Here is a 14,700-nt window from a genome sequence, read left to right as displayed (position 1 = left end):
AGTGACAATCTACAATGTAAATAGTCAAGAGAATGAAGAAAACACAATTAATGAGAAGGTGTGTCCAAACTTTGGCCTGTTCTGTATATATTTATATCTATAGCGAGAGACACATGACTTGTTGTTTGAATCACGTTAAATTGATAATATATTTTAGAACAAACTGAAAAAAGCAATACAGTTTGGCAGGATGAAAGTTGGCTTTAATGCCGCCAGCTTAACGCAAACGTACAATCGACTCGCTCATTGACAAGATAACCGAAATTAGCATGGCCAATCAGAGGGCACACATATAGACAATCATTCACCCTAACATTCATGTTAATGGACAATTTACAGTCTCCAATGAACATAATGTGCATATTTTTGGAATTTGGAAGTAAATCGGAGAACCCAAAAACCCCCACACTTCACACGGATACGTCCATACGGAAATTGAAGACCTACATGGCGTAAACTAGACGTTTTTGTCTGTAGTATTATCAATATCATTAATTATGGTAGTTTACACAGGCTTGAACAAGAAATGCATTAATTAACTTGAAAGACTTCTCTGTAACTTTCTCTCCTTACTTTTGCTAGGTGTCAACTCCGTTAAGGTGCGCAACCAGATGTAGCGCCCCTGAGTGGCGATTTAGATGCAGAGTTTTTTTCCTATATAGAATTTTTATGATAGTTGACATGATTTTCGTAAATAATAGACTACATACAGTATATCCATTCATTAGTGTTGTGGATCTTTGGGCACCACACTATCCGATTCGATTTGATTCTTGGGGGTAACGATTCAATTCAGAATCAATTCTCGACTCAAAAGAATTATTGATTCAAAATGAATGCTTTTTTAAATAGGATTCAAGAGGATTTGGAGTGGGAAGGGTTAACATAAACAAGCTGTAGATAGAATAGAGCAAGATACAGAACTGTGGAATAACTTAGTAAAGGATAAACATGACAAGAAGGAGATGAGTGGCAACACAACGGTTCGGAAAATAATAGCCATGCAAAAGTGGATCTTGAGAAACATGAGTAATTGCCATGCGGCAACAGGTGTGGCTTTTTACTTAGAGAACCTAAGGAGGCACGAGCAAAAATATTTAAAAACATACAAAAAAATATGACAGCAACATTACATGACAATATGTTAAAAAAAACAAAAACCTATATGTAGTATTACTTTCAGTTTAGGTTATTTGGCTCCAAGTGGGTTTTGTTTTGGTGCAAACGGGCCCAAATGTTTTTTTTTTGATGCAACTAGTGTAAAAAGAGATTTGCTCTTTCCAGCATGGGCCTAATACTGTTTCATACAACGATTACGAACTGCTGCATTAAATATTAGATTGGGATTAGTTTTCCGTGCTTTCCCTTTGTTGCAAAATATGATAGCCTGTACTCTCGTCGAAGGAAAACAATCACACCTTAACATTTTACACCAGTGTTTCTCCACAGGGCTACCTCAAATGTTTTTGTACTTGTGCCAGGGGAAGTGAATACCACACTGTAGCACAAGAAAAAAAAAAAGATGGAGTCATTTGTTCCGAGGTTTAAAGAAGCTAATGATCACAGCTTGAGGCAGGTTGTGCAGAAAGAGAGAGAGGGAGAGAAAGAGAGAAGCTTCTGGGAAACTAGCTAACCCCAAAGAGATGTTCTGTATTTAGAGAGCCTAGAGGAGTGCACAGTGAACAAGTACTACACTGTTTTGTACAGTGGGGGGAGGGGAAAGAAAAGTGGGCCCCAAAGGAGCCAAGAAATTCAGAAAAAAATAAACCAAAAGAAAGGGAAGGAGAGCAGCTACAGAAACCCCAAAATTGCATGTATGTGGAGTTTTGGTACAGAAGTATGGCAAATCTAAAAGGAACGGAAAGTCCGATTTTTTGGCAAATACCTCTGTTCAGTGAAAATGGGACTATCCAGCGACGGTTGCCATGGAGACATACCCAAAAGTGTTGTTCGTGCTGCAGAGAGGAGGCCCTGAAATAGTGACGGAAAATGAAAGTGACATGTGAAAAATTGCTTAGAGAAAAGGAGGATGATTGAAGTGTCCAGGTAAAATAAAAGGGGACTTTCCATCTTCCACTTTTCTGACATTTTGAATTCAAGGAAGATACCTACTTTTGTAATGCCAATATTTCTTACCAATCAAAATGACAACCCCCCCCCCCCCCCCACAAAAAAAAAAAAAAAAAAAAAAACACGAGTGCTACCCGCACATTTAGATCAATAAGCATAATTTTCGCCAATCGAATTTGTCTCTGAGCAACGCTCAAATGCACAAAACAACTGTATGATCAAAGCATATGTAAACATTTACTTCGTGGTTTACTTTTATTTATGGATTTCTTTAAAGGCCTACTGAAACCCACTACTACCGACCCCGCCGTCTGATAGTTTATATATCAATGATGAAATATTAACATTGCAACACATGTCAACACGACCGGTTTAGTTTACTAAATTGCAATTTTAAATTTCCCGCGAGGTATCCTGTTGAAAACGTCGCGGAGTGATGACGCGTATGATGACGCGTGCGCGTGACGTCTCGGAATGTAGCGGACATTTTTTTCCAACCGATCCAAGCTATAAGTAGTCTGCTTTAATCGCATAATTACACAGTATTCTGGACATCTGTGTTGCTGAATCTTTTGCAATTTGTTCAATTAATAATGGAGAAGTCAAAGTAGAAAGATGGAGGTGGGAAGCGGTGCACTGCAGCTGCCTTTAGCATCACAAACACAGCCGGTGTTTCCCTGTTTAAAATTCCCAAAGGTGAAGCTTTACTATGGAAAAGAGCGGTCAAGCGAACATGGATCCCGACCACATGTCTACCGGCAGGTTTCGGTGAGAAAATGGTGGTAATAAGTCGGCTCTTACCATAGACATCAGCGGAGATTGCGTCCTGCTGCAGCTGCGTGGCTTCCCTCAGAGACACTGGCGGTCACCACACCCGTGGCCACACTGTTCCGACTTTCTGGTATCATATAATCTCACTAAAAATCTAATAACACAATAGGCAGATAATGGATTTTCCAGAATGATCCTAGTAAATGTGTCTAGTAACATCTGAATCGCTCTCACTGCCCTCGCCTTTTTTTTTTCTAGTCCTTCACTCTTATTATGCTCTTCCACGAATCTTTCATCCTTGCTCAAATTAATGGGGAAATTGTCGCTTTCTCGGTCCGAATCGCTCTTGCTGCTGGTGGCTATGATTGTAAACAATGTGAGGATGTGAAGAGCTCTACAACCAGTGACGTCACGCGCACATTGTCTGCTACTTCCGGTACAGGCAAGGCTTTTTTTATTAGCGACCAAAAGTTGCGAACTTTATCGTCGATGTTCTCTACTGAATCCTCTCAGCAAAAATATGGCAATATCGCGAAATGATGAAGTATGACACATAGAATGGACCTGCTATCCCCGTTTGAATAAGAAAATCTCATTTCAGTAGGCCTTTAAGCTTGATGTATCCAGGCTTAGTCATTTAAGATAATATTTGTATTTGGCAGTATTTACATTAGAAGTGTTGAGGTGTGATGATTATCTCACCCCTTTACCAACAAAAATACTAACTGTTTTAGCTCATTTTGCAGGTATAAATCGCAGAGTCATAGTTTGGTACCTGACACATGCTAACTGTGGACATGCTAGCTTTTTTTTTAGCTCATTTTTGCAGATATACACCTAAGAGTCATATAGATCTAGTTCCCGTGGTAAATGGCAGCATTTCACTTAACCTTCGGCTTTTCAATATTCATACGTAATTTCTTTGGCAGTCTTAAGTTTTTTTTTTTTGGTTTGTTGAAATTGTTCACACAGTGCATAGCTCGGTTGGTAGAGTGGCCGTGCCTGCAACTTGACAGTTGCAGGTTCGATTCCCGCTTCCGCCATCCTAGTCACTGCCGTTGTGTCCTTGGGCAAGACACTTTACCCACCAGCTCCCAGTGCCACCCACACTGGTTTAAATGTAACTTAGATATTGGGTTTCACTATGTAAAGCGCTTTGAGTCACTTGAGAAAAGCGCTATATAAATATAATTCACTTCACTTCACTTCACTTCTTCCGAAATAGTTTTTTCTAGTTAGTGTTACTGGTTAAAATGAATTAATACAGTTTAATAATTAGTCAACAAGCTCTAAGTTTGTGTTTTTACTGCCATTTAGTGTCTACTTTTACGTCTGTGTGGTGTACATGTCTATACTCAGCCATGCTTGCGTGTGTGCGTGTGTGTGAGTGAGCATGTGTGTATGTGACTGATGATAGGGGGAGGTGGGTAATAGGGCACAGTTTTGTAAGTCTGTAAGGCACTTTGTTGCATTTTGTTTATGTATGAAAGGCACTTTATAAATAGTTTGATGGATAAAACAAAAGTGGCACAGGGTTTAGTGCATGTGCCTCATAATATGAAGGTCCTGAGTTCAATCCCGGGCTCGGGATCTTTCTGTGTGGAGTTTGCATGTTCTCCCCGTGACTGCGTGGGTTCCCTCCGGGTACTCCGGCTTCCTCCCACCTCCAAAAACATGCACTTGGGGATAGGTTTATTGGCAACACTAAATTGGCCGTAGTGTGTGAACGTGAGTGTGCATGTTGTCCGTCTATCTGTGTTGGCCCTGGGATGAGGTGGCGACTTGTACCCCGCCTTCCGCCCAAACGCAGCTGAGATAGGCTCCAGCACCCCACGCGACGCCAAAGGGGAAAAGCGGTAGACAATGGATGGATGGATAAAACAAGTACAACGTCAATACAATGTTTGTTTTTAATTTTTTTGTTAAAAAAAACTGAGCTTTTTGATGGTGAGGTTACTTGGGATACTTAAAACATTGACAAGAGATTCACAAAATCGGAAGTTGATTCAATGATTTAGATAAAAATCAGCCTCAAAACATAGCCACTTTTGCCGCAACTTTCTGAAAAAGCTTTCACGAATACCGGCATTTTATGTTGCAACATTCACAATAAAAGCCTACGAAATCCTGGAGGGGACTGCCTAGTCCTGTTATGTGATGACTACAGTGGTCAACACATAATACATGAACATTTCTAGAAACATTATAGTCTGCATGCTAGGCCAGTTGTTACAAACACAAACTGCTCGTCCAATGTTGAATGTCCTTCAGCATAAATCAGCCTTATATTTGACAGAACAGAACCAATGTTGTAATACTGGTAAATAGCAAACTGCTCAGCCAGCATTAATGCCATTAAAGACTTCATTGCAATCAACAGACACAGCAGCTGTACTTGTAAACACCCTCCAGCTCCTCACCGGGCCAATAGTGTTGAACAGGACCATCGGGCTGATTAACATTGTGGAGCCTCAAAACGAGAGCGCCTGGCTCTGCGCTGTCATGTTCCGTTTTATTGAGTTTGCTCCAAATGTTCTCTTATTGCTTCCCTCTTGAAACCGTGTGGGATGCAGGATAGGAAGCACGGGCGTGTAAGTGTGTTTCCATTGGTCCAATGCTGCTTGTGTTTGACCTGAATGGAAAACACAGAACGCTCCTCCAGACCTTTTTGTATAATCCTCTTTTACGTCCCTATTCTCTTTGTGCCGTGTTGAAAGAGTCCCTGAGCTTTCTCGCCTCAGTAAAAAGGCATCGTAAAGAGCTGGTGTGGGCCGGTTCAGCCGCCTGTCGCTTCTTCAATTCTCACAGGAATTGACCAAGCCAGGGCTTTTTTCCCCTATTTTGTGTGTGCATATGGATTGCGTTCAAGTTGGAAGCTGGGATTTGTTTAATGAAGTAAATCATTTGTTTTGTGTGGCAACACTGACTTGCTCTGGCGATGGCGTGTTTGCAGATGTCGGTGGGAGCAGTGTTGCATGCTGGAGCTGCCACTCTGATGCACGTAATTGGCCCGAGAGGAAGCCGGGCACGGTTTGAAGTGGCGTTCCATATCTGTGGCAAATGAGCAGTGTCGTTACGGAGACAAAGACCTTGATATCATGAAAGGGAAGGGAAATACTGTGGAATCCGTTGATGCCGACACCCCTCATACTGGCTGTCTGACTGACATCGATCGACATAAGGAATTGTCGTCATACAGTGGGGCAAAACAGTATTTAGTCAGCCACCGATTGTGCAAGTTCTCCCACTTAAAATGATGACAGAGGTCTGTAATTTTCATCATAGGTACACTTCAACTGTGAGAGACAGAATTTGAAAAAAAAATCCAAGAATTCACAATTTTAAAGAATGTATTTGTAAATTATGGTGGAAAATAAGTATTTGGTCAACCATTCAAATCTCTCACTGATGGAAGGAGGTTTTTGGCTCAAAATCTCACGATACATGGCCCCATTCATTCTTTCCTTAACACGGATCAATCGTCCTGTGCCCTTAGCAGAAAAACAGCCCCAAAGCATGATGTTTACACCCCCATTCTTCACAGTAGGTATGGTGTTCTTGGGATGCAACTCAGTATTCTTCTTCCTCCAAACACGACAAGTTGAGTTTATACCAAAAAGTTCTATTTTGGTTTCATCTGACCACATGACATTTTCCCAATCCTCTGCTGAATCATCCATGTATCCATTTTGGTATCAACTCAACTCGTGTTTGGAGGAAGAAGAATACTGAGTTGCATCCCAAGAACACCACACCTACTGTGAAGCATGTGGGTGGAAACATTATGCTTTGGGGCTGTTTTTTCTGCTAAGGGAACAGGACGATTGATCCGTGTTAAGGAAAGAATGAATGGGGCCATGTATCGTGAAATTTTGAGCCAAAAACCTCCCTCCATCAGTGAGAGCTTTGAATGGTTGACCAAATACTTATTTTCCACCAGTTTTTACAAATAAATTATTTAAAATTCCTACAATGTGAATTCCTGGATTTTTTTTCACATTCTGTCTGTCACAGTTGAAGTGTACCTATGATGAAAATTACAGACCTCTGTCATCATTTTAAGTGGAAGAACTTGCACAATTGGTGGCTGACTAAATACATTTTTGCCCCACTGTAACTGAAGTCAAATCCGAAACTAGCTGTTGCTTGCACATTTACTTGTGACTTTGTCCAGCTATCTAAGGAGAATGGGTGATAAAGGACTTAAGTTGTTTGTTGGCATTGTTTTACTCCGTTTGGACTCTGGTCGTCAGGATTTTTCATACACCCTGTAATAGAAACACTTACAAGTCGTAAAAGTACTTTATCATCATTTTAGAAATATTGCTTTTACTTTGAGAAAAACTGCTATGGAATCGCAGCTAGTTTTGAGCAACTTGACCAAGACTAAATCTTGAATCGATATTTCCAAGTCAAGTCATTTGCTGTCGTCGGCATGGCAACATCGGTGCCTGCCACTGAACATGTCGAATCTAGTTTATTTTGCAATGATCCAATATTTAAAACGCAGTCGAGTGATCCTGGTGGCTCATCCAACCATGCGGGGTGACTCACTGCAGTACCAAATAGGAAAAATGAAGCTTGGTATGATTCAGCAGCAGTAGCCTGAGGCCGACAGAGGCTGGAGCTTGTTCGCATACTTCCCGCCTGCGTTATGGAAGGTAATGTTGTAAAATAAGTCAAGTCCCTGCTATGCAAACTTTATGAGTGCTGTGTTGCACCACTGCTCTCACAAGTAGTTTGGCAGCTTCAATGGCAGCAAGCAGAGGCACATTTGTTTACTCTGTTATTGCAATTTTCAACATAGACAGCGCAGGCCGAGACTTAGTCATTTTCGATAAAGAAAGGGAACAAAACTTAAAACTGCTTAGGTTTTTTGTCAATGGCTGTGATGATCAAAAAAGTAAACAAACTGCCAGCAGTTATCTCATATAAATTAGGGGTGCACGGTAAATATTGCACCTACAGATGTTAGTACATGTGCCTCAGAATACGAAGGTCCTGGGTTCGATCTTGGGCTCGGGATCTTTCTGTGTGGAGTTTGCATGTTCTCCCCGTGACCGCGTGGGTTCCCTCCGGGTATACCGGCTTAGTCACTAAATTGCCCCTATTGTGTGAATGTTGTCTATCTATGATGGCCCTGCGATGAGGTAGCGACTTGTCCAGGGTGTACCCCGCCTTCCGCCCGAATGCAGCTGAGATAGGTTCCAGCACCCCCCGCAACAAGCGCAGGACAAGCGGTAGAAAATGGATGGATGGAGTTGTCGGGCTGATAAGAGTAGTAACTTTATAACACTTTAACTTAAAACGTATAACTTAAAAAAAAAACGCTCCAATGAGGTGAGATTACCCGTGAGTACTGTAAGTAGGTTGAGTGAGCAAATCAAGCGTGTTTGTTTTTTTTCCCACTTACTGTGCTTAAGGTTGACAGGTAAACTCCCCGAGTTCCAAGCATGGTGTGACTTCCTTACTGTTTCGGATGGAGGCTTTTCGCCTGCCATTTACACCAAACGGTCAGCAAACAGTCTGCGAAGAGGGAAACAACATCACAAAACCATATCCGACACCTGGAATACTTGCATATTGCTACAGCGGTGTTTTAAAAGCTCAGAAAGACGCCTGCTGATGAAAAATCTGTCCCAAAGCCAGTCACACAGGAACACGAGAGCTTAAGCGATCGTTTTTATTCATCATGTAATTAATTGCGCTGGATGACCATTTTTATAGATACTGGCTTTTCACAGGACAAATCTACAGGTAAAGTTTGTAAAATCAACCTTTGTTTGACTCTTACGTCCAGGTGTGCACAAACTTGAATCACAACTTTCATATACTGTATATGTTATCGGAATATTGCCCATTATTGCAGTAAATAGAATTCTCAATTTGTAAATGAAAATTATTATTAAATGTAATAGTAGTTTTACAGCATTTATTTTTAGAAAAGTGCAACAAAAAGCATTTTTATTTTTTCCAAGCCGCAACAATGACACAAATTGTAGGTTTCTAATTAGGGATATGCCGATCAATGTAGCACAGATCAATACCAGCTGATTTTTGTGAAAAATGCCAATGACAATCACCAACGGCGATCCCCTCTGGTTGACAGTATTTTTATTTTAGTCCCCTGGTTGACAAGCAGCTAGCAGCTAATTATGTGACTCCATACACGGAGTGAGCCACTTGCCTAATCTAATAATAATCACCTACATTATGGCAAATAAACTGAATTGCTTTGTATCTAAGTATCATTACCATGTACGTTATCACTGAAGGAAGAGGCTGAACATATTACAAACCGAAAAAAAGACTGATGAACTTGTCTAAATATTGTGTTGATATTGGTAGACTGTCAATAACACTCACCATAAACGAATTGAAACAGTACAATGATATATGTGATCGATATCGGCTGATCTTTTTCCTGGATGATCGATATTGGAATCGGCAGCATAAAACACTGATTGAAACACATCCATTTTAAATGCTTTATTGTGCAGCATTACCAGCCAGCACACTTCTTTTGTCTTATCTACTTGTCTTTGTTAGTTTACGTATTTCATCTTCCGATGGAAGATGCTTTTTCAAGCTCTGGCTTCTCCTAGGCAGTTTCACTAGTCATGTCTCCTGCTCTTGACTGTTTATGGCTCTATAATGTACTAAAAAAAATCTGATCACGACTGCATGTACCGTTACATCCACTTGTATCCAGTTAAAATGTCTCCCTCACTTAATGAAGATGGAATTTAATACCTTCAGACGACTGCTGCTGTATTCAGCCCGTGCACCAGGGACATCAATCTTTCCACCAATAATTGGATCTTTTTATGTAAGACAATTTGTGCAGCTGCATTCCTCATTACCCATAACTCTCTTTTGTGGTTAGCTAGGCTCCTCTTTCAGAGGTATCCCAAGCCATTCATCTGGTCTGTGTCAGCAAATCGCTGAACTTTTACCGAGATTCGTGCACCGTTACACTTCATTCATTAATGATTTCAGTTTCGGTTTCTAAAACCGTAGAGTAGTACTTGCAAGACAGCATTTGAATGAATAATTGCAAAGCATCTACTCCACTTCCTTTTTATTTATTCCACAGATCACGTTTCCAGCTGCAGGCTACTCAGCTAAATATAAACCCAGTCGCTCGGATGATTCCCATATCGTGAGATTGCCTTTTTTCACCCGCACAGAACGGAAACAAACGGAGCTTCCCACATAACTGCATGCATTTTTGCCTTGACAATCTCTCACGACCTTGCTGCACGCATCAGACGTGTCTAATCCGTCAGAAGCTGTCCGGCAAAGTCATTGACCGAGGCATCTTGATGTTCATGTGTGAAGTGGATGTTATTTTTGGTAGCGTATTAGCAGCTTTAAAAACTAACTTGTATCTAATTGCTTTAAAAAGGATCATTGTCAGTATTGGTATTAATATTAGTTCAGTTTTTTGTTAAACCATTAGTCCTCCCACAGTGCATCGTCTCTCTCGCCTAGTAATGTTAATTTAAAAGCAGAGCTTTCAAAGTTTGCATTATTTATTGACTGAATATGCGCACTAATCACACAATTTATTTTGATCATACATGCTCTACCTTAACGGATGGTTACAATGAAAAATGTTGCAAGTGTATGGACAACAAGCAGTGTACAACAAACAACGCTGGTGAAGTATACATACGGCAATGTTGTCAACAAAAGTACAACAGAAGTTAAGCAACACTTTATTAGCAACAGCTCAATTTAAAATTGATTTTTTTGCCATGTTTCCTAACATCGTGACACAACCTTGCCGTTCTGATTACTGCATTTTTAACGTTTGGTCATGTGACTTTGTTTTTTCAAACGAGAGATTGTGGCACAGCTGATAAAAAGGCAGTAGCTCACATTTCAGCTTTTTGAAATCGAAACACTCGTGGCAAACGTGTTTAAGAAACACAAATAATATCAAGATAATAATTATATGAGGAAAAAATAACCGTTAAAAGCATATCGAACAAACTTTTAACAAAGTGTTTACTGCAAACTCATGAATTATTTGTGAATTATTCGACTCTACTTCCTGTTCGTACAGCTGAAGACAACACAATTTTTCTTTGAAAAAGGCTAATTAGCGCCTTATACCTCTTGAAAACAAAGCTAGCTTGACCACCATCAGTATTCATTCAGCGGGATGCGAGTCGGACGTGACGTCAGTAACATCCCAGTAATAGCTGGCGGCACAAGGTAGTAACAAGGTTTTCTTACCTGCAGTCAAACTTGGTGGTCTGAGGATGCATGAGTGCTGCCTGGCATTAGACAGCTTTGGTTCACTGTGGGGAAACATTAATTCCAACATGTAATTTGACTATGTTAAGGAGAAACTGTATACCTAATGGCAGTTTAAAGCCTCATGACGAGCCCAAACACACTTCCAACGTTTGCTGAGGAAGGTGAAGGTGATGGAACAGTGTGTAAGAATGTCTCCTCCAGACCTTAACCCATGGGTGTCAAACTCTGGCCCGCGGGCCAAATTTGGCCTGCCGTGTATTTTCATTTGGCCCTTGAGGCAATATCAAATGAACATTAAAGCTGGCCCGCCGGTATTATACAGCGGCGGTGTTGCTGTAACACCGCATTCACCGCTAATACTCATACTTACCTCCCTGCTTGGCACTCCGCATCAAGGGTTGGAATTGAGGGTTAAATCACCAAATTATTCCCGGGCGCGGCCACCGCTGCTGCTCACTGCGCGCCTGTGGTGATAGGTCAAATGCAGAGGATAATTTCATCGCACCTAGTGTGTGTGTGACAATCATTGGCACTTTAACTTGAACTTTATTTCCTCCACAGGGGGACTCCATGAAAGATGACAGAGGAGGTGATTGTTGTAGCCAAGTGGGACTACACGGCCCAGCAGGACCAGGAACTTGACATACGTAAAAACGAGCGTCTCTACCTGCTGGACGACTCTAAAACTTGGTGGCGTGTCCGCAACACGGCCAACCAAACGGGCTACGTGCCGTCCAACTACGTGGAGCGCAAGAACAGCCTGAAGAAAGGCTCGCTAGTGAAAAACATCAAGGACACGCTAGGTAAAGTTATTTTTTTTCTCTCCTACTTTTCATGTCGCTCTCTTCTATTTTTCATGTTGCTCACTTAATATTCTGCCCTTGGCTTTGCGCTGTGCGGGGAATTTGCAAAGTTGCCTGTTGCTGTCAGCTGTCCTCGATATGGCATCACTTGAATATTTTGCTCAATGAATGGAGACATGGCTGCCGACTGTCTCTATAGCTTGAATGGATACGACCCCAAAAGGGAATAAGCGGTAGAAAATGGATGGATGGATGGATACATCCACACTGCATGCATATATTCTTCTAAAAAGGGGTGGGGGCCTATCCCAGCTGCATTCGGGCGGAAAGCGGGGTACACCCTTGGCATTTAAAGATGATTAAAAAAAAATGCTTGGAAGATGCAGCTAATGGGATTCACCGTTGTAGCCTTCGAAACCCTCCATCAACGTTTTGTACACATATTGCAAGTAAATATATATATATATATACATACAATGTAGTAACAGACACGTTCATAACAATATGTAATTTGTAGAATATTTACCGTATTTTGATCATTTTAATCATTGCCGGAACTAATTCCACGGTGCATTTATTTCCATTTCCATAGCAGTGCACTTCCGACTTCTTGCAACAACTGTGTGTCATACTTCCGTAAACAAAGGCGTATGTGTCTTCTAATCATGGCAGACTCGGTAACAAACAACAAAGATGACTATTTTTGGACAAGTGAGGATTCACAACCTTTGTTAATCAGAATATATGGAGGATGAACTACTGCTTATATAAGCGAGCACAAAGGAAGGGTGAGACGTTGGAGCAGACGGAAGCCAAGAGAGTGAGGTGAAGGTGGCTTGAAGTGTGGAATTTGAAGCTATGGTATTTTGACGTAAATGGAGTGCTTACCCAAATAAACCGAACAAAATGGCTGGACCAAACGGACAACTGTACCCTTTAGTGGGTCACACTTAATATTGATATTTAAACACGCAGCATGTCATGTGTATTAGTACAATGACATATAGTGATTAGGGGTGTGGGAAAAAAATGATTCGAATACGAATTGCGATTCTCACGTTGTGCGATTCAGAATCGATTCTCATTTTTTTAAAAACTCATTTTCAAAAAAAAAAATATATATATATATATTTTTTTATCAATCCAACAAACCAATACACAGCAATACCATGATAATGCAAACAAATTCCAAAACCAAACCTGACCCAGCAACTCTCAAAACTGCAACAAACAGAGCAATTGAGAGGAGACAAAAACACGACACAGAACAAACCAAAAGTAGTGAAACAAAAATGAATATTATCAACAACAGTATCAATATTAGTTATGTCAGCATAGCAATGATTAAAAATCCCTCATTGACATTATCATTAGACATTTATAAAAATAAAAATAAAGAACAATAGTGTCACAGTGGCTTACACTTGCATCGCATCTCATAAGCTTGACAACACACTGTGTCCAATATTTTCACAAAGATAAAATAAGTCATATTTTTCGTTCGTTTAATAGTTAAAACAAATTTACATTATTGCAATCAGATGATAAAACATTGTCCTTTACAATTATAAAAGCTTTTAAAAAAAATCTACTACTCTGCTTGCATGTCAGCAGACTGGGGTAGATCCTGCTGAAATCCTATGTATTGAATGAATAGAGAATCCTTTTAAATTGGAAAAAAATAGTTTTTGAATCGAGAATCGGGTTGAATCGAAAAAATCGATGCATTATCGAATCGCGAGCCCAAGAATCGATATTGAATCAAATCGTGTGACACCCAAAGATTCGCAGCCCTTATAGTCATACACACAATGGTTTTCATAAAAGTATTTTACATAATAGAAGCAGATGAAGAAAACAGTGTGTAAGTAATTGAACCTTGTGGGACTCCAAAGAACATTTAGAAAGAGATGATTTGTTTGCTTTCACTTGTGTAAAACAAAAACGTATTACTTTTTTGTCACTTCCATACAGATACTCTTCATTCATTCTTTAAATAGTAGCTATGTTGCCTGTTTCGTTAGAGCAGGGGTTGGCAATCTTTACAGACAAAAGAGTCATTTTGTCCCATCCACCCTGTGAAAAAAATAGACTGGAGCCGCAAAACATACTGCTACAAAGCTGACAAAAGTTTTTAAAAACGTTTAAAACTTTAAACTTACAGGCAAAGGAACCTATGTAATAGGGCTTCACAATTAATTTAAGTTTAATCATAATTTTGATTTTAGTCGCTATGATTAAATGAGCGCAATGGCCGGCGATATTAACATTTAATAAGCAGGCTCTGCTGCATATCAATTCAAGTACTTTCACAAGCAACAGTCAGCCAACCACCAGGTGGTGACTGAAAAACAGTGGACTCATGTGAGAGACAGAGTGTAAGAATGAGTGAGAGGGTGACTGACAGTTGATCAGCCGGCGTCTTTAGCTCGCGTAGAGTGACCCACATTTTAAGCCTGGAACACGCCCACACCCCTCATCATTCTCTAGGCATCCTCCCAACTCATTCCCGCCAACCCAGAAATTATCCCATGTGCATAAACCAACAAACGTCCCACCAAGTCGCAAGGCAAAGCTTTTTAGTTATCTCTTTGTCTTTTGTAAATTTTATTTTACAACTGATTAATTATTTTTTGTTAAGTTTCATTTTGAAATGAAACCCCAGTTCACATACTGTTTGTTTGAAATAGAAAGGGCAATAAAACTACGTTTTACATAACATAGTAAATAAGCGTGATTTCAATATAGATGAAACTAATCGTGATTATTATTTTGGCCATAATCGTGC

General features: G+C 40.3%; 1 protein-coding gene across 2 annotated transcripts in view; it reads left to right on the top strand.

Moving 5' to 3' along the window:
- The window catches only part of nck2a (NCK adaptor protein 2a), a 74,727-nt gene that overhangs the window by 27,954 nt on the left and 32,073 nt on the right, over positions 1 to 14,700 (top strand). For both annotated transcript variants that reach the window (XM_061879288.1, XM_061879289.1), the window contains exon 2: positions 11,671 to 11,912. In XM_061879288.1, the coding sequence (XP_061735272.1) occupies positions 11,687 to 11,912 (226 nt within the window). In that variant the 5' untranslated portion in view covers positions 11,671 to 11,686. The remainder of the gene's footprint in view (positions 1 to 11,670; positions 11,913 to 14,700) is intronic.

The sequence above is a fragment of the Nerophis ophidion genome, linkage group LG19 (assembly GCF_033978795.1).
Source record: "Nerophis ophidion isolate RoL-2023_Sa linkage group LG19, RoL_Noph_v1.0, whole genome shotgun sequence".
Classification (NCBI taxonomy): domain Eukaryota; kingdom Metazoa; phylum Chordata; class Actinopteri; order Syngnathiformes; family Syngnathidae; genus Nerophis; species Nerophis ophidion.
This window is presented reverse-complemented; position numbering and strand designations above follow the sequence as displayed.